Source organism: Pholis gunnellus (assembly GCF_910591455.1).
Source record: "Pholis gunnellus genome assembly, chromosome: 10".
Lineage (NCBI taxonomy): Eukaryota > Metazoa > Chordata > Actinopteri > Perciformes > Pholidae > Pholis > Pholis gunnellus.
Genome location: NC_136537.1, coordinates 8,092,412 through 8,115,429, shown reverse-complemented (window position 1 = coordinate 8,115,429; position 23,018 = coordinate 8,092,412). Strand labels below are relative to the sequence as shown.

At 43.7% G+C, this 23,018-nt stretch overlaps 1 protein-coding gene across 2 annotated transcripts; it reads left to right on the top strand.

Annotated features, from left to right (window-relative positions):
• Window positions 1-34: 34 nt before the first annotated feature.
• Window positions 35-21,008, top strand: stag2b (STAG2 cohesin complex component b). Of its 2 annotated transcripts, none has more exons than XM_079167344.1 (34): window positions 35-67; window positions 2,297-2,424; window positions 2,510-2,591; window positions 2,753-2,896; window positions 2,999-3,095; window positions 3,249-3,325; window positions 3,502-3,706; window positions 4,634-4,785; window positions 5,928-6,001; window positions 6,116-6,239; window positions 6,713-6,811; window positions 7,011-7,090; window positions 7,266-7,373; window positions 7,803-7,914; window positions 8,125-8,242; window positions 8,338-8,441; window positions 9,716-9,808; window positions 9,920-10,009; window positions 10,120-10,323; window positions 10,754-10,824; window positions 10,953-11,040; window positions 11,149-11,229; window positions 11,330-11,422; window positions 11,694-11,868; window positions 12,016-12,155; window positions 12,269-12,370; window positions 12,461-12,609; window positions 13,529-13,657; window positions 13,859-14,085; window positions 14,838-15,057; window positions 15,613-15,720; window positions 15,810-15,936; window positions 17,959-18,036; window positions 19,073-21,008. In XM_079167344.1, the coding sequence occupies exons 2-34, from the start codon at window positions 2,381-2,383 to the stop codon at window positions 19,094-19,096; spliced, it is 3,819 nt and encodes a 1,272-aa protein (XP_079023470.1). In that variant the 5' UTR covers window positions 35-67; window positions 2,297-2,380; the 3' UTR covers window positions 19,097-21,008. The 2 variants fall into 2 exon arrangements, with proteins under 2 accessions (XP_079023470.1, XP_079023469.1); XM_079167343.1 differs by having other exon boundaries at window positions 64-200.
• Window positions 21,009-23,018: the final 2,010 nt, after the last annotated feature.

The window sequence follows — 23,018 nt, the reverse complement described above, 5'->3', positions numbered from 1 at the left end:
AGCTCTGCACCAGGATTTCCTCCTCCCAGGTCGTCGAAACAACAAACCGAACTACGGAGCAAGCGGGGTGAGAGAACGTCCGAAACCGCCTCTGACCGCGACTTTTAAACTCTTTTTACAGAATTGTAGTGGGATTCAGACGGACGCTGTATAAGAATAGTAAAAGTTACGGTTCTGCCGGGACTACATTTTACAACAAGGTAAGTTAGCTGTAAAATGGCGGAGAGCTATCTGGAAGTTAGTTGATTTGTATTTTGCTAGCCGTCTCGCTAGCTCAGGCTAGCTCTCGAGGAGCCCTGCGCGCGGATGCCTGACTGAACCAAGTCGCTTCGCTAGCTCGCGGTACATGGCTACTTCGGTTGTTAGCAAGCTATCGACCTGGGTTTTTTGGCACAGTAACGCAAAAATATTTAGTTCGTAGGCCAAGGAAGCGTTTTATTGTTTCAAGCAACTTATTTGCACTTTATATATTTGTAAACAAAGTGTTTGTTGCTTATGCAATACGGCACTGGAACTCCCGAGGCAAGATGGAGGACGCAAGGACGTGATGTTTTTTTAGGTAACGTTAGCCATAGCTGTTAGCACAGCTAACTAGTCGTAGTTATTATCAGCTCCTTGATTGCAGCATAGCGTTATATGTTAGGATTATTCGCTTTATCTTCGGACAAGCACTGGGTTCGACTGGTTTGTTGTCAGAAAGCGGTCATTGTCCTCGGAAACATTGCAGACTAGCGTCATTGTGTACTAGCCAGTGTTAGCATGCGCTAGTACAGTAGGGCTTGCGTTGTTTTGTTATTTTGGTCTAAGTACGATAGCGCTGGAAAACACTTGAATGTTGTCGATATCCAACGAAAATGCACGGCACACGTCTATCGCTAAATCACAGCTTGTTCGCACTGAGAACAGCATGCTTAGTCGATCACATTTCAACTAGCCGACGCTCGTGAAAAGAACGCCAAAACCTTCTTAGCCGCTCAGCTAGCGGCGCTAGCAACTAGCAACGCACCGGTGTCAATTTTGACAGGAGCCGACGAAGAGCGCAGCCGCCTCGGCGTGTTTGGAGGGAACTGAGCGGGTAGTTTGTGCATCGTTGAATTGCAGAAACGTGCACTGTTGGGTTTCACAGTTCCGTTTTTTTATCTCAGATCGTCTTGTCTCGCTTTGCAGTAACACGTTTATGAGATACACTGACCAATTTGGCGCCACTTTTTCAGTCTACACCCATAGAATCCCGTCGTGTTGGTACGCAGTATCTCCTCTCACTATCAAGGAAATAAGCGCTTTCACACGCTCGTAAATCAAGAAATACCACGGTTTATATTTAAACTCACAAAGTCGTAGCTTCCTCACATATAGTGCTGTTTCATGCGTCTGCGTTGACTGCGAGGGGGATTTTACTTCGATCATCGTATATACATAAAATGTGTGCTTGGTGAGATCCCCGATGTGGCATATGTGGGCCATCGCGTGCATGATGTTGTGAGAGGGAATCCCGTGACTGATATTACATCTGATTTATATCTGACAATCTCATTGAAAGTCCTCTCACTACTCATAGACGCCACTATAACGCTGTTATTATTTAAGAATACGATTGACACGCATGGTATGTCATCACTGAGTGTGCGAGGACAGAAAGTGGGTATATGATGGGTAGAGGTAAAGTTGAGCTTTTCAGGACTAAGCTGATGTCTCCGAGGTGCTTTTATTGTCTTCCTTGACTCTCTTAAGGCTTTTACGTGTGTTTCTTAGCTATGGACAATGTCAGAATCGTAGTTTTGAATGTTACCTCTGCTCTCTTTTTTTGATGTATGTGCCACCGATTTACACATCACAACCATGCAATAGTTTTTTTTTCTGTGGCCTGCAGTATCTTGTTGATGTTGATACTGTCTTTTGATTGGTTGAGATATGTATGGGGCGGATAGGGCAGCGCCATATTTGGCCATTGAGGAAGACACTCCAATGGTCCTCGCGTGACGTCTGCAAGCCAAGGGAGCAGGGAAAGAGAGGGAGCCAATGGCCGCACAGCTGAGCGTGACAGGAGCATTAGTGCACGCCCACTGTTACCATGTGAAACCGTTTTTCTTTTTTTCCCTCTCTCAAAGGCATCAAAGAAACATTTGCTCACTACAGAGGATGTGATATCTGCTAACGTGTACATGTTTGATGTTTGCTTATTGTAGCATTTATTGTTTCTGCTGTGTTTAAATAAGGAATAAGTATGCATGTGTGTATCTCTATGAATGACTGTGTCATTTATATATATATATATATATATGTGTATGTATTCTAGGTCACATGCCACCTATCCTGTCTTGTAATTTCTGAGGATCTCAAGCCAGTCATAAGTTGAAGTTATCCAGAAGATGTTACAGAAATGATAGCAGCACCAGAAATACCATCAGAGTTCTCCTTTACTCAGTAAGTGCTTTCTTCCACTTAACATTTTCTGTAAAGGTTGAGGTTGATGTGAATTTTTATTCTAATATTTGCTTGTGTCCCCCAGGGATACAGACACCCGATTCTCTTCAGACACAGACTTCTCTGAGGATCTCGATGGAAGGAGTACAACCTCAGCGAAAGGAAAGGTATTGAAAGCACAAATGTCTCTCTGCTCTTGGCCTGGATCAGGACACCCTGGTCAAATAACACAGTATTATGTCTGTTAGTTATAGATATTTGTGACAAGCACATTCAATTAGCGTTGTCTTCTCTTAACAATGCGTTATGCTCTTTTATTTTGTTCCAGGGTGGAAAGAAGGGGAAGAAAGCAGCAGGGGAGAAAGGCAAAGGAGGAAAGGGAGCGGGCCGGTTAAATGGCCACCACCAAGAGAATGGCATGGAGAACATGATGCTGTTTGAGGTGGTGAAGCTGGGCAAGAGTGCAATGCAGGTATGAATGTCAAGACATTTGAGATATTTGAAACTGTAAAAATCCGTTTCTTCAGTCGCATGAAATAACGACTGGTTCTAATCTGTCTCTCGTTTCCTGCAGTCTGTCGTCGATGACTGGATTGAGTCTTACAAACACGACAGAGACGTTGCGCTACTAGATCTCATCAATTTCTTCATCCAGTGCTCGGGATGTAAAGGTGTGTGTGTCTGTTTTAGGTATCTTTATCAACCATTTGAATCTGTGTGACCTAAAGAACCACTCGGACATGTTTGGTACTCCCTTCTTCCCGCGTTGGTTGACTTGAGCGTTTAGTAAGTTGTCTTCTGTCTAACCCCTCTCTGTGTATCAGGTGTGGTCAGTGGAGAAATGTTCCGCAACATGCAGAACTCTGAGATCATCCGGCGAATGACAGAGGAATTCGATGAGGTAACTTCATGATTTCCAGTATAACCACTGCAATAGTCACTCATGTGTAATCTTAAGATTTAACATCGCATTTAGTAATATTTTATTTGCCAATGGCAAGACCAGAGATGGCAACATACAGCAGCTGTGTGGAGTCATTGTGTTCGCTGACGTTCTTCCCTCTGTGGCCTCTGTAGGACAGTGGTGACTACCCTCTAACCATAGCAGGACCCCAGTGGAAAAAGTTCAAATCAAGCTTTTGTGAATTCATTTCGGTGCTCGTGCGCCAGTGTCAATACAGTATCATCTATGATGAGTACATGATGGACACAGTCATCTCCCTTCTCACCGGACTATCAGACTCTCAAGTCCGAGCCTTCAGACACACCTCAACACTGGCAGGTAAGATGAACTCTGTGTGTGTCTCTGTGTGTGTCTCTGTGTGTGTGAGAGACGCATTTGGACGTCAGTGATGAATTGTAGTAATTGGCGTATTCTTTAAGCACACAGGGTCGATATCTGTGTGGGATAAGTAGCAGTTAGGAGGGCTCTGGGGCCATAGCAGCGTACTTTTGGCTGTAGTGTTGTAATTTATGGATATAATGAATTCAACCACTGATAAAGTCACAACACTTAAAACACACACATGGGTTTTTTTCTTATTCAGACCTTGTAAAAGTAGAATAACCTACACGTGTCAAAGGCTCCCAGTGGAGCAGATCAGGTGCTCTACAATCGCCGGAGGCATGCAGAATATATCATTTATGCAGCAGCATTATACATTTTTCATCAACAGACGTAATTGAGCGGGTGGGCGGTGGGACCACAAAACATTCATGTAATGTTCTGTCGAGGAAACTCATCTTTGTCCTCACCTGTCAGTGTGCAACTGCAAAGTGCTTTTGTTGCGACTATGTTTCGTCAGAGCTATTTTAGATGGTTGTAATGTGTGTAATCATTGTTTCTTACTGTGCAGTGCCAGTACAATAATGGATGCAGCTACAGATTTTTAATCTCACTGTATGGAGTTTGTTTACCTCGTATAGTTTCCAACTTGGTCCCATCCGAGGTTTTGTTTGTTGTATGAAAGGGTAATGAATAGAAATCATTTCTAGTTTCCTTTATGTCCCCCGCCTTTAATACTAGGGCACCTTGATTTATCCAGGGGTTAGTTTATGTTGCACATCCACGACACTATAGACGGTAACGAAAGGGCAAGTCGGGTAGAGTCACACTCTTGTGTTGTAAGCCAGTTATTAATTACTCCATGAAATAGTTAGTGTGTGGATTCTTCTCATTTCTTGATGCGACTTGTGTGTTTTTTGGCAGCCATGAAGCTGATGACAGCCCTGGTGAATGTAGCTCTAAACCTGAGCATCAACATGGACAACACTCAGCGCCAGTATGAGGCAGAGAGGAATAAGATCATGGCCAAACGGGCCAATGACCGGCTGGAGTTGCTTCTGCAGAAACGCAAAGAGGTAAGAGGGGCCAACGTGGCCATTTGCTGCCTATTGTTTAAAAAAGCAACACCATTTAGACAAGGCCATTGGATGATTCAGATTCTCTCTGAATCTTTTGAGCAGTGGTTTAGTGGTGACTTTGAAAGTCGCAACGACGGGCCTTTTATTTTAATGTAGTGTGCACTCCCTGTGATATGTCTGCGCTGCTCTTTGTTTATGTAATATAAAAGCCCGTACAGAGTTGTGGAAAACCATTAGTTTCACCGGCTCTGGCGTTGAAGCGGAGACGGTGTTCTTCATTGCCGAGTACAGAGCGTTACTAACAACACAGCAGAGGGCTCTATTATTCTCATGTAGGCAGAAAACGTATTAACGCAATTACCTATTTTATAAAGCCAGTTGCTTTCTTTCAACCACTTTTCTACGCCGTCGTTCGGAAGAAAAGTGGCTGTTATAAGAAGATAGGAGTGGGTTGTTTCATTCATGATTTTACTGGACATCCCAGAACAAGCTGGAATGTCTGTGTATGAAGTGTGAGCTTTTACTATCTGCTACTGAGCCCAATAACAGCGTTTAATAGTTCTGGATCTGCAGGACCCCCCCCCCCCCCCCCCCCCCCCCCTTTCCTGCCAGACAAAGTAACCAGCAAGCGTGACATAGTTCATCGTCTGCAGCTTTATAATTGTGGTTAGAAATAAGTGTCAGCAGTCACAATCTAATTATCTAAAAGCCTGAACAGCGTCCTACACGATATTAACACTATGCAGGTTACACCTCCCTACGTGACATTTTATCAGACCAATCCACCAATCCACAAACCAAGCCCACCAGTCCCAGTGATACGTGTACAAGATTACTCTGGCTGGTGACCATGACGCTGTTCCATTTTTAGAACCGAAACACCTCCGTAGGTGATGGCCCTGCAGTGACTAGGATAGTCCGTTTTTTAATAACTTTGCACAACAGCAGGTCCCACCGGGCATCCATCTGTTAGTTCAGTGTGCAGCTCCACCACACGGTGACTTAGTTGGCTGTCACTCATCCTGTTATGGTAACGACGCCCTCTGGTCACCTCTTAATGTAGCATTCTACTCAGTCAGGATTTATGTTTTTGACCAAACGAATGAGCTCACGGGTTGTTGTTCTGCTCCTCCTTTCAGCTCCAAGAAAATCAGGACGAGATTGAAAATATGATGAATGCAATATTCAAAGGAGTGTTTGTTCATCGATATCGGTATGGCTCCACCTAATAACGCTCCTCTGTTAATCTACAAGTGTGACTTTGACACTGGTTGTTGATGCTGTTAGAGAAAACCTTTTTTAAAACAACGATGTTCTGTTCTAACAGGGATGCGATAGCAGAAATCAGGGCGATCTGTATTGAAGAGATTGGAGTGTGGATGAAACTCTATAGCGACGCCTTCCTCAACGACAGCTATCTGAAGTACGTGGGCTGGACGATGCACGATAAGGTGGGTCACAGGAGCGTTTCTTTACTTTTCCTCATCAGACCTCTTCTCAGCGCCGTGTGGACGTACACGGACATCTCCTCCACTCCCCTGTTAATTGACTTGCACCTGTTGTTATTATTATAGCATAACTTTTTTTTATTCTGTTATTATTACGCGACGGTTGGCGACGCCACATGATAGTCCATATAGCTGTGCACAACAGCCGACAGCCGGAGTAAGTGAAAACACCTGTATGGCTGTGCAGGGCTGTAAAACGGCTCAATCAATAACTCGATTGTAAACAATTCAGAAGACAGGATTGAAGCCTGCTGTTTTTCCAGCATTGATTTTACGGGTCTAATAGGCAATCAAATAGAAACACAGGCCAGTCTTGGTTATTAATGTCCTCCAGTGCTTTTATGTTGTGTATTTCAGTTTAGGTTTGTAAACACAGAAGAAGAACTGTTCCATGCTTTTCTAATTGTCTATTCCAGCAAGGCGAGGTACGTCTGAAGTGTCTGACAGCGTTGCAGGGTCTCTACTACAACAGAGAGCTCAATGCGAGACTGGAGCTGTTCACCAGCCGCTTCAAGGTCAGCACCACCTGCTGGACAACGTCAACACAACACCTCCAGCTCTACTGTTTCCCACACATCCACTAACACTGGGCTCATGCTCTGTGGATATACTGTACATGTTTGCGATTGACCTGGCATCATTTCACCCACTAATCAAAATGAATCAGTTTTATTCGAATAGCTCATTAAAGCTGTCATCTGTGTCTTTCCATAGGACCGTATTGTCTCCATGACTCTTGACAAAGAGTACGATGTTGCAGTGCAAGCGATTAAACTTCTCACTCTAGTGTTGAAGTAAGTGGCCGTGCTTTTTCTTCTTGATTGTTTTCGATGTGTTGTGGTCCCATTTTACCAGATAGGCGTAGTCTATACGTCTATGCTTTTCAAGAATTACACCGTGTGTGTGTGTATGTGCTACTTTGGAGCTTTCGTTGACTGACTGACTGTTTTTGTCTCTTTGTCTCTGCAGTAGTACGGACGAGGTGTTGACCCCCGAGGACTGTGAGAGTGTCTATCACTTGGTCTACTCGGCACACAGACCCGTCGCCATTGCAGCCGGAGAATTCCTCTTCAAGAAGTACGTCAGACAAATGTCCCCCTGAGCAGGAGTCAGATCTGTGTTTATGGCTGAACAGAGAAGCATAGAATGAGTTCAGGAAAATGAATGTAGAGACAGGATGGGGACGGAGGAGAAGGAGAAAGGGATTTAAGGAGTAACTCACCTCCTGAAAATCTAGTCTTTGCTGACTGCCCGCGGTTTTATTTTTCACCTTGCTGCAGTGAACTGCAGGTGGACTCTGGTGACGGGTAAAACTAAAGAGGGAAACACCGCTAACATCTAACTCCAATTGTGAAGATTAAGTTGCTCGATGACCGGCTTCAGTCAGTTCTCAGCTTGGTTCATGAGATATATCTTGTGTCTTGCCGCTCCTTTAGAAATGCAGTTGGAGGATTATGCGGTGGTTGCTTTTGTGTAATGCCAAACTAATATTTAATGCTCCCACAGATTGTTCAGCCAGCGGGAACCAGAGGAGGAAGGAGCCCCGAAGAGGAGAGGCAGACAAAGCGCCAACGCCAACCTCATTAAGACCACTGTCTTCTTCTTCCTGGAGAGTGAGGTATGTTACGAGGCTACTTCACTTTTACTGTCACACGCAGGGCTTCAGTTTCTGTCTTTTTATTTAAAGTATGTAAGCACTTAAACCATCTGTCCTTAACTTGTGTGTGTGTGTGTGTGTGTGTGTGTGTGTGTGTGTGTGTGTGTGTGTGTGTGTGTGTGTGTGTGTGTGTGTGTGTGTGTGTGTGTGTGTGAACACTTCTCTCCTTAGCTCCATGAGCATGCGGCCTACCTGGTGGACTCGCTCTGGGAATGCGGTCCAGAGCTACTGAAGGACTGGGAGTGTATGATCAGCCTACTGCTAGATGACCCATTGCCAGGAGAGGAAGGTACGGCGAACCGTCTTCACTTATCGTTCTGGTTCAGGGCACACGCGTGATCCAGATCATGCTGATTGTTTGTGTGTGTGTTGTTTTTTTTGCAGCTCTTACGGACAGACAAGAGACGGCCTTGATTGAAATCATGCTGTGCACTGTACGCCAGGCTGCTGAATGCCACCCACCTGTTGGAAGAGGCACAGGGAAGAGGGTAAGAGTTTCTATTTGTGTTCTTCTAACATGGGCCCCGACTGTCCCGGGTTCGCCATGATGACAATTGTCTTGAACACGGATCCCTTAACTTCAGAGTTGGGTCAGTGCGAGCTGAGCCCAAAGACCTGTTCAAACAATGTCCTTTTTGAACCGCACCGTTGATGTCTTTAAATAACTCATCCAACCATTAGAAACGCTCATAATGTGTTCAGGCTTTCTTCATCGTACTGTCTGACAGCTGCGTTTAAGACAGTTCCAAAGATAAAAGGATTGTTTTTTAATGTTTTGATTTTATTTCTGTGAGTGTATTAGAGAAATAGGGTTCTGATCGTGGTGAATGTACTGCAATGTTTGGTGCTTGCGTTGACACATTTGATTTCTGGTTTGAGATAACAGAACCTGCTAAATATTTCCAGACATTCTGCTGGTTATTACCATTATATTATATTATTAGAAGCTTGATGTAATATCTATTTCCCTCCCCTTGGATTTACGGGAAATCTGACATGACAACTCAACATTAACATAATTCATCTCATAATGTTGTAGACCGCACAAGCCAGATGTAATAGTGCTGAACAGACACTATTTATGTTGGAGCTTTGGCATTAGATGTATATTTGAAAGCTGTGCTGTCGGGGCCCGTTTAAAGAAAACGCTTTATTGAAATAACAGGATAAGTTTGAATATTTTAAAAGACCTGAGGCCTGTACTATGAAGCAGTATTTGGGGTTAGTGAGGTAACTTCAGGGTTAACTCTGGGTTTTCATTTCCACGGCGGAGGTTCACTTGTTACCGGGGTAGATCATCGTGGTATATTTTAACCTTATTCTTTCAGCTGCAGAAAAGAAAATCACTTTATATTCTGTTAATATCATAAATTAATGTCATATATTCACTCCCACGTCTGCTTCTTGAGCATGTCTGAGTCGTGTCCTACAGTCACAGCCTGGATGCAGCGTTACTTTGCTCGGGTTACTTTTATGTTTGCTGTGGTGATTATAAGTTATGGAAGGACATCATGTTTTTATATTTATTTTTTGTTTGCGCCCAAGTCTGTTTCACACCGCCAGCTGAAGGAATACGGCTCAAATATTTTCATACACGCCATACGAATACATCTAAGCAGCGCATGTATTCAACGGAATACAACTTGAGATTAACTTTGAATGCCCGGTGGGAAAGTAACCTTTCCAAGAGTAGACCTTTTTGTTTACATGAATACCAACTCGCTGCGAGGACGAGCCTCTAACTTATTGCATCTGTGATCAGGTGATGACGGCAAAAGAGAGGAAGACTCAGCTGGATGACAAAACCCGAATGACGGAGCTGTTTGCTGTGGCTTTGCCCCCTCTACTGGCCAAGGTTTGTCACAGCCATTCTATGCTCTCTGCAAGCACTCATCTGTAGGACTGTTCGCTCCAGCTGTGTATTCATAAAGTCACAAAACTATTATGTTTAATGTTTGTTCTGCAGTACGCTGTGGATGCAGAGAAGGTGACCAACTTGTTGCAGCTGCCTCAGTATTTTGACCTGGAGATTTATACCACAGGACGTCTAGAGAAGGTAAGACGCTTATCAGACATCAGTCAAATTAGCAAAGCTTGGAAACAGTTCATTTAACATAATGGTAATTTACCTTCCTCACTGACTCTCTCACTCCCTCTCTCATCCAGCACCTGGAATCCCTGCTGCGTCAGATCAGGGAAATTGTGGAGAAGCACACGGACACTGAGGTTTTGGAGGTCTGCTCCAAGACGTACCACGCCCTCTGTAACGAGGAGTTCACAATCTTTAACAGGGTGGACATTGCCCGCTCCCAGCTGCTGGATGAGCTGGTGGACAAGTTCAACAGACTACTGGAGGATTTTCTACAAGAGGTAGGAGCGACAGGACGCACACGTCAGCCCTCGTCAACATGTTTTCACCCGTTGCTCTTTTGTTAAAGTGGGCCTTTTATTCTCCTACGCCACTCGTTATTATCACCGCCCCGTTTCTCTTCCGTTATGTATTGTTGCTGAGACCTGTCTTGCGGCTGCCTCCTTACATAAGCACTCAAGTTGTCACTGTAAATTCAGACTTTGATTCACCTGCAAATTAGTCTCGCGCTGTGGTGAATTGATTTCATTTCAAACGTTTTTATCAGAGGAATCTGGAAACGCAGTCCGTAACGGATGAATAAACGTCTTGATCTCTAACATTCTCAACGATTGTTTAATGTTATGCACCACCCACCATGTCAAATTCCTTGTGCGTGCAACATACCGTAGGCAAATAAACGGTTCTGATTCTGAACATTCTTCTTTCCAGGGTGAAGAGGCTGATGAAGATGATGCTTATCAGGTTTTGTCAACTCTAAAGAGGATCACAGCTTTTCACAAGTATGAAATTGATTCTTCCTCGAGTACCTGTTCCCTCACACACACACGTCTCTTGTGCTACAGTTAGAACAATAAAGTACCCGTGATTCTGTGTACCTGTGTCTGACACTTTCTCAAATCTGTTGCAGTGCACACGACCTGTCGGGGTGGGACCTGTTTACCAGCAACTTCAAGCTGCTCAACACCGGCATAGAGAATGGAGACATGCCTGAGCAGGTTATTAAATATACACACACAAGTAAAGTTATATATATACTCATTTTGGGGAATAGTAATGTATATTAACCCATCTGGGATTGTTGTTTTTCTTCTTCTGGTGAGCAGATAGTCATCCACTCGCTGCAGTGTACCCACTATGTGATCCTGTGGCACCTGGCCAAGACGTCTGAGGGCAGCTCCAGGAAGGTGAGCTTTCCTAAAGACAAATGCACCTTCCCTACTCTCAATTGGATAGGTGTACGTGTGATGCTTAAAACAAACCATCTGTTTGTCTTTCTATATTCAGGATGACATGGTGACCCTGAGGAAGCAGATGAGGGCATTCTGTATGATGTGTCAGCGCTACCTCACCAACGTCAACACGGCCGTCAAAGAACAGGTGACGCAGATACTTGCACAACAAATGTACATGTGTAGCAGCAGTGGTAGTAGCATCTAGTTAAAAGCAAAGAAAGAAAGACGGAGTAAACTGGCTCATCAATGTCTCTTCAGAGTTGGTTTGGCTTCCGTTCATTGTTGCTGCTTTGGCCACAACTGTTTGGTTACACTCAGAAACCTTGTTAAATCCCCGATGTGCAAGGAGTGCTTTTGTATTGCACTTAAGCACACTGAGTTTTAACTTTTTGTCCTCTTGTTTTCCCCTCCTACAGGCATTCACCATCCTGTGTGATCTCCTGCTCATCTTCAGCCACCAGATGGTGTCCGGAGGCAGGGAACACCTGGAGCCTCTGGTCTACTCCCCGGAGGACTCGCTGACGTCCGAGCTGCTCGCCTTCATCTTGAACCACGTCTTCATAGACCAGGACGATGACACGAATAGCACAGGTACAAATGCAAATGTTCCATTGGAGCGGCTCATCTACTTCCTGCGAGGAGAGCAAGTAAAAAAAAAAGGCGCTTTTTCAAATTGGCCAATGTGCAGCTTGTTGAACTGCCATCTTTGTTTTGTTTGTTTTTCTCCCATCATCTCAGATGGTCAACAGGACGATGAGGCAGTAAAGATTGAAGCTCTGCACAAGAGGAGAAACCTCCTCGCTGCCTACTCTAAACTGATCATCTACTGCGTGGTGGACATGAAGACTGGAGCGGACATCTTTAAACAGTACATGAGGGTAAGCCGGGCTGTGCAGCAGCAACACATCTCAGGGGTTAATGCATCGTCTGTCTTACTGTTAGACGTGCACAGAGATGATCCTTAACGTCCCTGTACCGCTTTCTTTTGCAGTATTACAACGATTATGGTGACATCATCAAGGAGACGATGAGTAAGACTCGGCAAATCGACAAGATTCAGTGTGCCAAGACACTCATCCTCAGTCTGCAGCAGGTCAGTGGACACACTCAGTAATTATGACCGTAGGTTTGTTTGTCGCATTATTAAAGGGTTGCTAATGTTTCACGTTTCTCTTCCTGCCAGCTCTTCAATGAAATGCTGTCTGATCTGGGTCACGGGTTCGACCGCTCGTCCTCCTCGTTCTGTGGCATCAAAGAGTTGGCCCGTCGATTCTCTCTCACCTTCGGTCTGGACCAAGTCAAAACCAGGGATGCTATCGCCATGCTGCACAAGTAAGGCTTCGCTCTGCTCTCGTTGCGCCTTGCATCTGGGAGCTGTCATGTTAGACAAATCACTCGCTGAATACATTGTTTTCTTCTTGCCATGTTATGTTTTCATGTTATTCTGGAGAGGCTGAAGTGCAAAGATGTTGCAGTCTTGCCCGTTCCCATGCACTAATGTTTTTCTTAGTATAAAATGACCCCAAACACACAGAAGAGCAACAGTGCTGTAAACACAGAACTGGTCTGTTGCACTTATCAGAGGAGAGCCGTGTGATCCTAAATTTGTAACTTCTGTCGCTACGTGAAGTATGACCCGCCAGCATATGTCAACATTGTTATTCTTAAATATTTTTAAATGCTTCTTTTCCGCACCAATTGAGAAATGATTGTATGAACGGCACACAATCCTCCACATTTTGTAAATACCCCACTCCACATCACATTGTACTATGTTTTTTTTTCTCATGTGGATTATTATATTATAATCTCAGGACGGTTCCAGGAAATCCGATGTACGCACATTCGCTATGCTAGCTTGGATATCCCTTACACTTGTGTAACATCTGGGTGCACCATGTAATGGGATATGCCAGATGTGCGACAGGAGTTCAAGTAATAAAAGACAGGCTGAAGATTCTGCTCTGCTCTCTGTCCATCTAGTATTTGAAAAGTTAAAGCTTATTACAATGTTTGAAAAATAGTCTCAAAGTTATGACTTCTATTAAGGAACGTAGTTAAGTGAGGCCTGCTGGTGGTCTAGTGGTTTAAAACATGTGCCACATGACCAAATGAATAAATGCATCTCTGTCCTCGTCGATTCAGTTTAATTTGCGTTTCGAGTGAACCGTACGGATCAACTATTTCAATGTTTTGTGTCCATGAAACCCATTCTTATTCTTCTTCCTCTCCGTCTCGTTGCACCTGTTAGGGACGGTATCGAGTTTGCGTTTAAGGATCCGAGTACCCAGGGAGAAGGAGGTCCTCCCCTCAACCTGGCTTTCTTGGACATCCTCAGCGAGTTCTCCTCGAAGCTTATGAAACAAGACAAGAGGACTGTGTAAGTTGTTTTTCTGCTCAGTCGACGGGTGGGAGGCTTCAGTGCAACAGGTGTTTGACAACTGGTGCAACTGGTGTCTCAGACGCATGGTTGGGGCTTTTTTTTTTTTTATATATACCCTCCAGTTGCACCTGCTCGTGTCTGTAAATGCATGCGTTTTTGTTCATCCTTTGTCTGTGTGACCCCCGTGCTTCTCCTCAGCCACATGTACCTGGAGCGCTTCATGACGTTCCAGATGGCCCTGCAGCGAGAGGACTGCTGGCTCCCCCTCATCTCCTACAGGAACTCCCTGCAGGCCGGCGGCGATGACGACACCATGTCGGTGATGAGCGGCTACTCCAGCAGAGGCTCGTCCATCCGCTCCAAGAAGATCAAGCCTCCCGCTGCTACAGCTGGAACGTCGGCGGCCAAGAGGAAGCTGCCAGAGGGTACTGCACACTCAGGAATCAGCAAAGTCATCAATAATGGGATTAATAAAGCGGCTTCTATTTTCTAACTTTTTTTTTTTCACTTCGAAAAGAAAAATAGGCATTTACTTGAATATTGAATGTTTATATTTTTTTAAATAAATGTAAACAAGTGTATTTCATATTAGGCTGAAAACCTACCGAGCCGTGAATATTGTGTCTGTTTCTAACGCTGACAAACGCACAAACGCACTGAAAATAGGTCTCTATGTGAGCCACCATACATTACAGCCCTGCAATGATGTCACAGAAGCAGAGTTTCGAGCCCAGATTAACCCAAATGCATTTCTACCAGCCGGGCTCAGCCGATGGGCGGAGAGATTATAAACGGCAGATGGTGGGAGAGAGTCAGGAGAGTCAAACTGCTCCTTATCAATCACACAGAGTCATTTAGCTGCTGGTCTGTGTGTTTGCTGAAAACCTGCTCAAGATAAACATTAATTTAATTTATAAGGCATTAAAATGCAGCATTCGGTGGGGAAAACATCCGTTTCGGGTTGATAAAGGCCGATGTTATAATACGGTCAAAATTAGATTAGTGTTGTCATCATTTATCAGTTCTGTTCTTGGCCCCTAATTTAATTAGGTTTGTGTTGCTTTTGGGTTTCCCCTGTGGAGATAATATTATTATCTCAAGAACGATTACATGTGAACACATGCTGATAACGTTGACCTTCGACCCCACACTCACTAGATTGTTTCCTCCTTTCCAGAGGAGAGCAGCAGCAGCGAGGTGTGGCAGCAGAGCATGCAGACCCCGGTCATGTTGCCGTCGCCCCATCTCACCTCCACCGCCATGCGAGACCCGAAGAGGGGCCGCGACGACAGCTTCATGGGGGTCTATCCGCTTCCCCACGACCAGCAGCAACCCCACCAACTCCCACAACACCATCAACAGACGCCGCAGCACCATCAAACACCCTTGGACTACAAGTACGTATGCCTCACTGTCGCGCTCCCACAACGATGCAGGCAGTTCACAGTTCAGTACGACACACTTTACAGGGGGGTCCCGGTTTAATACATACAAGATATTCTTTATAATCATCATCAACGTTTGTGCTGCCCCGCCATTTCAGAAACTCATGATCATTTTCTTTTATATAATTATCGTTTATTTAATTATCCTGGATAAATAAATGCATCCAGGCCCGTCGTACAGCTCAGTGGATCACTGATTCTCTTTAGAATGGGATCAGAGGACGAGAACACGAGCCAAAACGCATTAGGAAAGAGTTCAATGAAATCTCCCATTTGCGTGCGATTCATTTTCAGGGTAAAACGCTGTAAAGATGTTTCGCAGCCTGCCAAGTGTTGGCCCTACTGGGACGTTGACTGATTAGTTTACTTATCCAACGTGACTCTCCACAGGCGCCTGGCCAGCGGGCTGTCCATCCAGTTGTATCTGACGTGCTTGTGCCCCCAGTTAAATCAGGAAATACCTGCATTAGAAATGTGCTAATTGCTGCTTCCCGTGTGCGTTTGTAGTTCCCAGGTGACGTGGATGCTGGCTCAGAGACAGCAGGAGGAGGCGCGCCAGCAGCAGGAAAGAGCCATGAACTACGCCAAGCTCAGGACCAATCTGCAGCAGGCCATGTAAGACACGCTTCGTGGGTCGAGCTGCCTTTTTGGAAAATCTCATCAAATGCACGATTCCATAATTGTTTAATGCTTTGCGTTTGCAGTCGTCGCGGCACTGGGCTTATGGAGGAAGACGAAGAGCCAATTGTGGAGGATGTGATGATGTCATCTGAGGGTCGTATAGACGACCTCAATGAAGGCATGGACTTTGACACCATGGACATTGATCTGGTAAGATCCACATTTAACTGGGTTTCAAGCTGTAAAGCCCAACAATGTTTTTTATCCCTCAATGCTAGTTGTGATAATTTAACACGTTGCCGTCTTTGTCGCTGTGATTGACGGATTAAATCTTCTTGTACTTTGTTGCCGCCTTCCAAACTTATGAGTTTCATCCTCGACACCTTCAGTTTTCCTGCTCGGGTCTCTCTCACCCACATCCTCACTGAACAACAAGTCTCGAGATCAAATCACACAACAAACAGGCTTTTAAAAACAAAACTTAGACACCTCGTAAAACTGCCAATAGGAGGTAACATCTGGTCGTAGGACATTAAGGCCAGATGTTGCAGCGTGGTCTGACTATTTTACGGCCACAATGCTGGATACAATGTCGTCCTGAGATACTTGGAGAACAAACATTTAAGAACCTCAGAAACCTTGAACTTGTCAGTGAGCCTTGTTGTTTCATAGCGTGTTATCCCCGGCGCCAGCCGAGAACCGGAGCCTCTGAGAGCCTGACTGCACGTCTAACGCGCATTACATTTGGGTTGCTGGGTTTTGCATACATACATACACACACACACATACACTCTGGGGAGTAAGCAGTCGGTTATTCTCAGAAAAGACTGAGATTTGTTTAGCATGCAAAAATCAATAACAAGCAGCTCATGTTGATCTTTGCACGCAACATCAAAATGAGCAAAGAAGACAAAAGAGAATTGTTGACTGCGGGGGTGGGGGGGGGGTGGGGGGCTGTTTTTTGAAAATATAATGAAAGACTCTCTCTGCGATGCCTAGCAACTGTCGCCACACCACGAGGCAACATGACTAATTCATTTGACCATTTAGCCGAATACCACAGAAGCATATATGAGGAGTGTAAAGCCAGAAACGTGTCTATTTCGGTTGCTTACGCTAGTGCCGGGACTCAGATGTCACATTGAATCAATCAACCAGAATATCGACCGAGTTTTTCTAAATTCCATTTGTTGCATTTATGATCAGTTCAGGGATGAGACTATACTTAATCGAAAACACTGCAAACATGAATCCAATTATTAAAAGATATACATACACACACGCAGTCTATTCTGTAGACCAGGCTAACTGTGAACACTGTGAAAACATTGTGGACAGTCGTTCATCTTCAGGTTTAGTTTTTGTGAGTGAATGATGACTCAGGCGTGTTTTCTCGGTAGCCGATCTACCGTACATAACTTAACATAACGTACTCATTACGTTATAGAAGACAACGGAGGCCACTCAGCAGCACTCACTGTCAGCTGGTTCACATGTGCCGAAGCAGAGAGAACTGGAACATTATTATTATTATTATTATTATTATTATTATTATTATTATTATTATTATTATTATTATTACTACTACTAGCAAGCTCCTTTTTGTAAAATATTTGAAGTGGACTGTAAGTATTTTTTTTTATTTATTTGTGGTTAAATATAATTAATTAATGAAACATAATTTAGTTTTCTGCTCTTTTGATTTACAGAATTAGATTTTACATTTCCAGAAGAATGAATTCTTCAGACAGACTGTGAGATATGAGTTAATAATAGAATAATGAATCTACTTTCACTATTTAACAAGTTTATGTCTTTTAGCATTTTGGCCGTTATCTATTATTATTATTATCATTATTATTATTATAATAATAATATTAATAATAATAATATTGATCTAAAAAGATGAAATTGCATATTTTTAAGTCAAAAACCTGTAAAAAGAATTAAAATGAAAAAGTGTGTGTGTGTGTGTGTGTGTGTGGAGCTACAGAGGCAGACTGATTGCTTCTGGACAGTTCCACCTGTTCAACAGATGATGGGGGTGCGGATGGGTGCTTGGTATATTTTCCAATCCCATGCCTGAAATTGAGCCGTAGGAGTTAAATCATTGCTGATGGAATTTTTTTTAAATTGTGACCCATATTGCAAATACCCAACGGTTGTCTGCCGATGCAGCTGTCGCTGCGGGTAAAGTTGTCCGAGTCTCTAAACGCTGCCTTTCTCTTCCAGCCGCCCTCAAAGAACCGTCGTGAGAGGTCTGAGCTAAAGCCGGACTACTTCGACCCCGCTTCTATCATGGACGAATCGGTAAGCAGCATCTGCCTCCTGTCACTTATAGAAGCTGTCCAGGTGTGTTTTGTGTAATGGCCGGAGGAGCTTGTGAGGACGAAGTCAGTAGAACTCTGTCGAGGTAAATGGAGGATCGGTGGCTCACGCGGACCACTTCCAAGCGTGTTATATTTGGGGCTGTGCGAAACATTAAGACCAGTTCAGCTGACCCCCGCCGGCCTGTGTGCTCTGCAGCCAAACACCACTTCCTATTGGTTGCAAAGCCACCGTTTCTAACCGTGTAAACAAGCCAAATTTGATTTATTTCAGAACGCACCAGCGACCTTAAATTCCCGTTTCCCACCTTCAGAAAGCCCGTGGATTTGCCTTCGGGCTTGTTTCCTGCTCTGGGCTTTGACATGCAGCGTTTCTCAGACACTGCCTCAGCTACAGAGCAGAGGAAAGAAAAGTGTGGGAGTTTTTCTTATGTCAACTTTGAACAATTTCATTGTCACCACAAACAAAAAAAATGTATCACAGCAGGCTTTTCTCCTCGCCGAAACACGTAGCGTCTTGTTCCATTTCGCTTTTCCTGAACAAAGTAACAGAACGCGGCGCTCTTACTCGCTCAGCTTCTGGCTCTTGACACAACCGGTCTGCCTCAGGTCCATTTTCTTTAGAAATGATGTGGCTGTCGAGGAGATTTTACTTTCAAACGGCAGAAAGTCAAAGGGAGTCGATGCAGTTTGAGATAAAATAAATAATAAAATGTTGACGACAGCCAGCATTTTGTTCCACTGCCTTTTGCTGTGAGCTGGCTTCAGGCAAAGCGTTGCTGCATTTTATTCTGTCTGATTTTAGACGTGGTCTGTTGGACTGGATGTTAAGTGTCAATATGATAGATTATCAAACACTTGGCTTATTATTCATGGGATTTTCCTACTACGGGCCAGAGTGGTTCAATTTATGTTGTCTTTTTTAATACCAGCATGTCAAGCCGACCCGTTCCTTTTTTATTTCAGACTTAATAACTGGTTATTAACGTTTCTTTCCTCCCTGTTTTGGTTTCCTCTAGGTCCTTGGGGTGTCCATGTTTTAAGCTAATATCCAGATGATTTTGACGCTGGGATAAAAGAAGAGGCGCTTTGTATTTAAAGAGAATTTTAGATGCGAAAACAGAAGTGTTTTCTGTAAGAAAAAGCAAAAAAAAAACAACAACAAAAAAAAGCAAAAGTCTGGCTTGTACTCCACGTGGACCAATGACGACCCACACTCAGTGTTGCTTGCTCAGAGAGGACATTGTTTCAAATATTTACTTTTATAATCTTGGGTAAGCTCTTCCTGTTCTGAACTAGTGTAACAGGCCACTTCCAAACCTATTAGAAATGAGACGTGTCTGAAGAAAAATCCATGATCGCTTTTCTTTTTTTCTTTTTCCTTTTTTTTCTTTCTTTTTTTAAACGGGGATGAATTGGTGTGTTTAACTTAAGATACATTTTTTTTTTTTTTTTTATGTCTAACCCTTTTTACAATTGTAGTAAGTTACCAGGTGTGAAGTAGTAATTTATAAACAGACTGTAGTAGCTTGCTTGTACTGTGTTAGCCAAGTGGATGGAGGTCTTTGTTTCTGTGCTCTCTCTCTCTTTTTTTTTCCCTCCTCCCTCTATCTTTAGTTCCTCCCTGTTGTTGGGCCTGATCGGAGGTCCTGATAACCACTGGTGGTTAAGATGTCGAGGTGTCGCGTAGAATCAGTCATGATCCCCTTTATGCTGTGAAGAGTCCACTGAGCGCTCCACACTGTTAAGCAGTAAGTCCTAGAGCTTACCCCAAGATTTGGACCACTCCCTAAGCACCATCTACTCGAGAAATGTGTACCTCCTCTTCCCCCTTTTCTCCAACAATGAGCAGATTTTTCTCCCAGTAGTGCCACTGTGTGGGCTCTGGCAGACAGCAGCTCAGTCAAAGAATTACACATCTTTTTCTCTTTTAAAATCCAGCAGCATAATGTTGAAATGGGTACCTCTACATTTTAAATAAAAGTTATATATGAATCGGTGCTGATTTTATATATGTGCTTTTGGTTTTCTTATTTTCGACTTTTCAACCTTCAGTCACAAAAGTTTGAGAAATGTAAGTAAAACTACAAAAAAAAAAGAATAAAAAAAATAAAAGATGAAAGCATGCCGAGCCATGCATCGAGGAAGATTTTTAAATTTGTATTTTTATGTTTTTTTTTCCTCTTTTTTTCCTTTTTTTTGTCTTGATAATGTCTTCGAGTTTCTACCTTTTTTCCTACATGTAAATTAGTTTGGATAAAACTAATGAAAAAGACTTGTGAAATTCAGCTTTAAGGTTTTCTCAACATTAAATAGTCCTCTCACAAAATACTTAAAAAGATTTCAAATGTTAAAAGTGAAAGGTAGTCATTCAGACGATACTGAACATGAACGTTATTCAGCAGCGCTGTGGCAGCTAGACAAAGCTTAGATTTTGACATATATTTGTCACACACAAGTTTTAATGAAATGTTTTGTCTACTGAGGTTTTTATTTTGTAGTCATTCCATGCTTAAGCCTTAAACATGCTCGTGAAGGCCACCTTCTCTCACAGTAATCTTCCATGTCAGAGGATCAGTCATGTTTAACGGTGGATAATTGGCTTCTTAGAACATGAAACATGAGGTGGTCAGATGTAATGTGATAAAGTAGATGAACAGCCTATATGTGTTTTGCCTAATTATTTTATGTAAGTAAAAAAGAAAATTCTTTTAAGGAAAAAGTACTGTTTATTGTTTGTTACTTACCACTACATTGGTATAAATTCTTATTAGATCATGTGTATATATACAAAATTTAATTTTTTTTTGGGCCATTTCTGTGTTTTCGTTTTTATTTTTTCTGCACTCTTGCCTACACTCTAAGTTGTTGTCTATTATCCCATCCTCTTTCAGTCACTCTGTTTTCTGATTTGTACTTGTCTGGAGACAGTAACTTTTGAATAAAAATCAACACATTTCATCGCTGGTACTTTTTTACTTTTCACCACAATGACCGTATTACAGCTAATACTGGGGACAACCACATTCTTCTCTAGTTCTTTTTTTCCTTTTGCACATTTATGCAGTTTGGGGGTGAATATAGTTTAATTGCGATGGCACTTTAATATTATTCACTCCACTCACACAAGGGGGCAGTACAGTCTAGGGCAGACTTTTGATCAGCCCCCACAATGGCAGTGCTCTTACTGCACTCTTTTTATAATACCTGTGTCTAACCCTATGAATATGTATTCTCGGGCGCTCTTCATCCTTAGTGCACACATCTCGCTGCGTGTGACGGGGCCCTCACATGTGCGTCGACTATCAAAAAGGGGCCCAGACATAGCGGGAGTCGTGCCCTGTTCTGCTGAGACAAAAGAGTAGCTGCCGTAATGATAAAAGTGGGGAGCAGAGGTTTGGCGCAAGAAAGGATGAAAGCAGCAAAGCCTTCTGTGTTAAGTGCGTGATTACTAAAAGGGGAGCATCGGATCAATGCGGCCCTATTACAATGAGAGCTCGGCCTTCATGTCCGTCCTGTGAGACATGAAGAGGCCCCATCCATCGCCGCACCAGTCTGCTCGTCACATGCCGGCTGTCGGGGCAATGTGCATGAAGCACTTACCTCGGCAGCACCGCTTTATGAGCTGTACCCGTTTACGTAACGCGCTGTTGGAGGCATTCATGCCGAAGAAGAGGCCAGAAAACACATTTGGTGCATTTGTTGTCGAACCAGTTTTCTGACGAGGTGCTTTCATGTCAACATCCCACGCTGATAATGATAATTCCAAAACCATTGTTTGTTTTTACTCGCTGTATCAAGTTTAAACAGGTGACAGAAAGTTCAATCAACTCTGACTCTTAAAAAAACCAATGTTGAGACAACTAGAACATTGCAGTTAAATCAACTTTACTTTCTGAGTTGAATCTTTAAGTCGCGTTAACTTGCATTTTCAAGGCAGCAGGTGAACTTTCATTTGCAAGTTTAGCCGACTTGAAATGTTTTACTTCTGTGGCAAAACGATCCGTTCCCACAGCGGTGCGCGCGGTGCCGAGTTTTAAGTTGTGTTTCTGAGGTCGGGGCTGCTCAGTTTAAATCAGAGCCGCGGGGCTTCCAGCTTGTGTTTACTCCTGATAACCCGGAGGCCTCCTCAGGCCCCTATCAGTTAGGCTGGTGCTGAGACCTCCAACGAGGGTCAAGGAGGACTGGGAGTCCTGATTCACACAGTGGGGGGAAACTAATCTAGCAGGATCTGAGAAGTGTTTCATGGAAACTTTTCAAATACGTTGTGCATGTGTGTGCTCTATTTTCAACTCTTTCGTGTAATTGATTAACTCTCAGAAGAGCCGTTGTACACGGAGGATGAGACTTTTTTTTTTATTTTCTCCAGTTCTCTGCAAGAGGATAAAGTCCTAGAATTTTATTTCCACGAATTAATCCTCAATGAGAGCATTGGTCGTAATCGCCTCAATTTGGACAGGCAGAGGAAAGCGGCTGACCCTGACAAAATCTTTCACCAGGCATCAGATTAGGGACGCCGGACGCTCGCAGGCAGACACGCAAACTTCCAGGCCACTGGACGCTCAAAACGCCCTATAGGCTCATCTCCTGGTGCCTCGTGGTCCTCTGCAGTGCACCCCATCCTTGACATTTCTGTGCCATCTCCCAACAATGCGCAGTGCGCCCGGTTGAAATATCCGGTAACCAATGAAAGGGGAAAAGAATCTCTCCCGGATTAAGAGGAGACGCTCTGTGGGCCGTAACGGAGACGTCAAGGTGAATGTGAAATGAGCAAAAGGATCAATGCCCTTCATTATGAGGAGCAGGTTTCACCAGACAGGCCAGGACAGGTCTGAGATTCCAGTGGAAAGCTATGAATAGAGTGTGGGAACCTGATGTCTGCCTCCTGTCGGTTCTGTTCGTATTGACACACACACACACACTCGGGCAGAGTGGCTAAAGGTATGCAGAACGAGTGAACGAGTG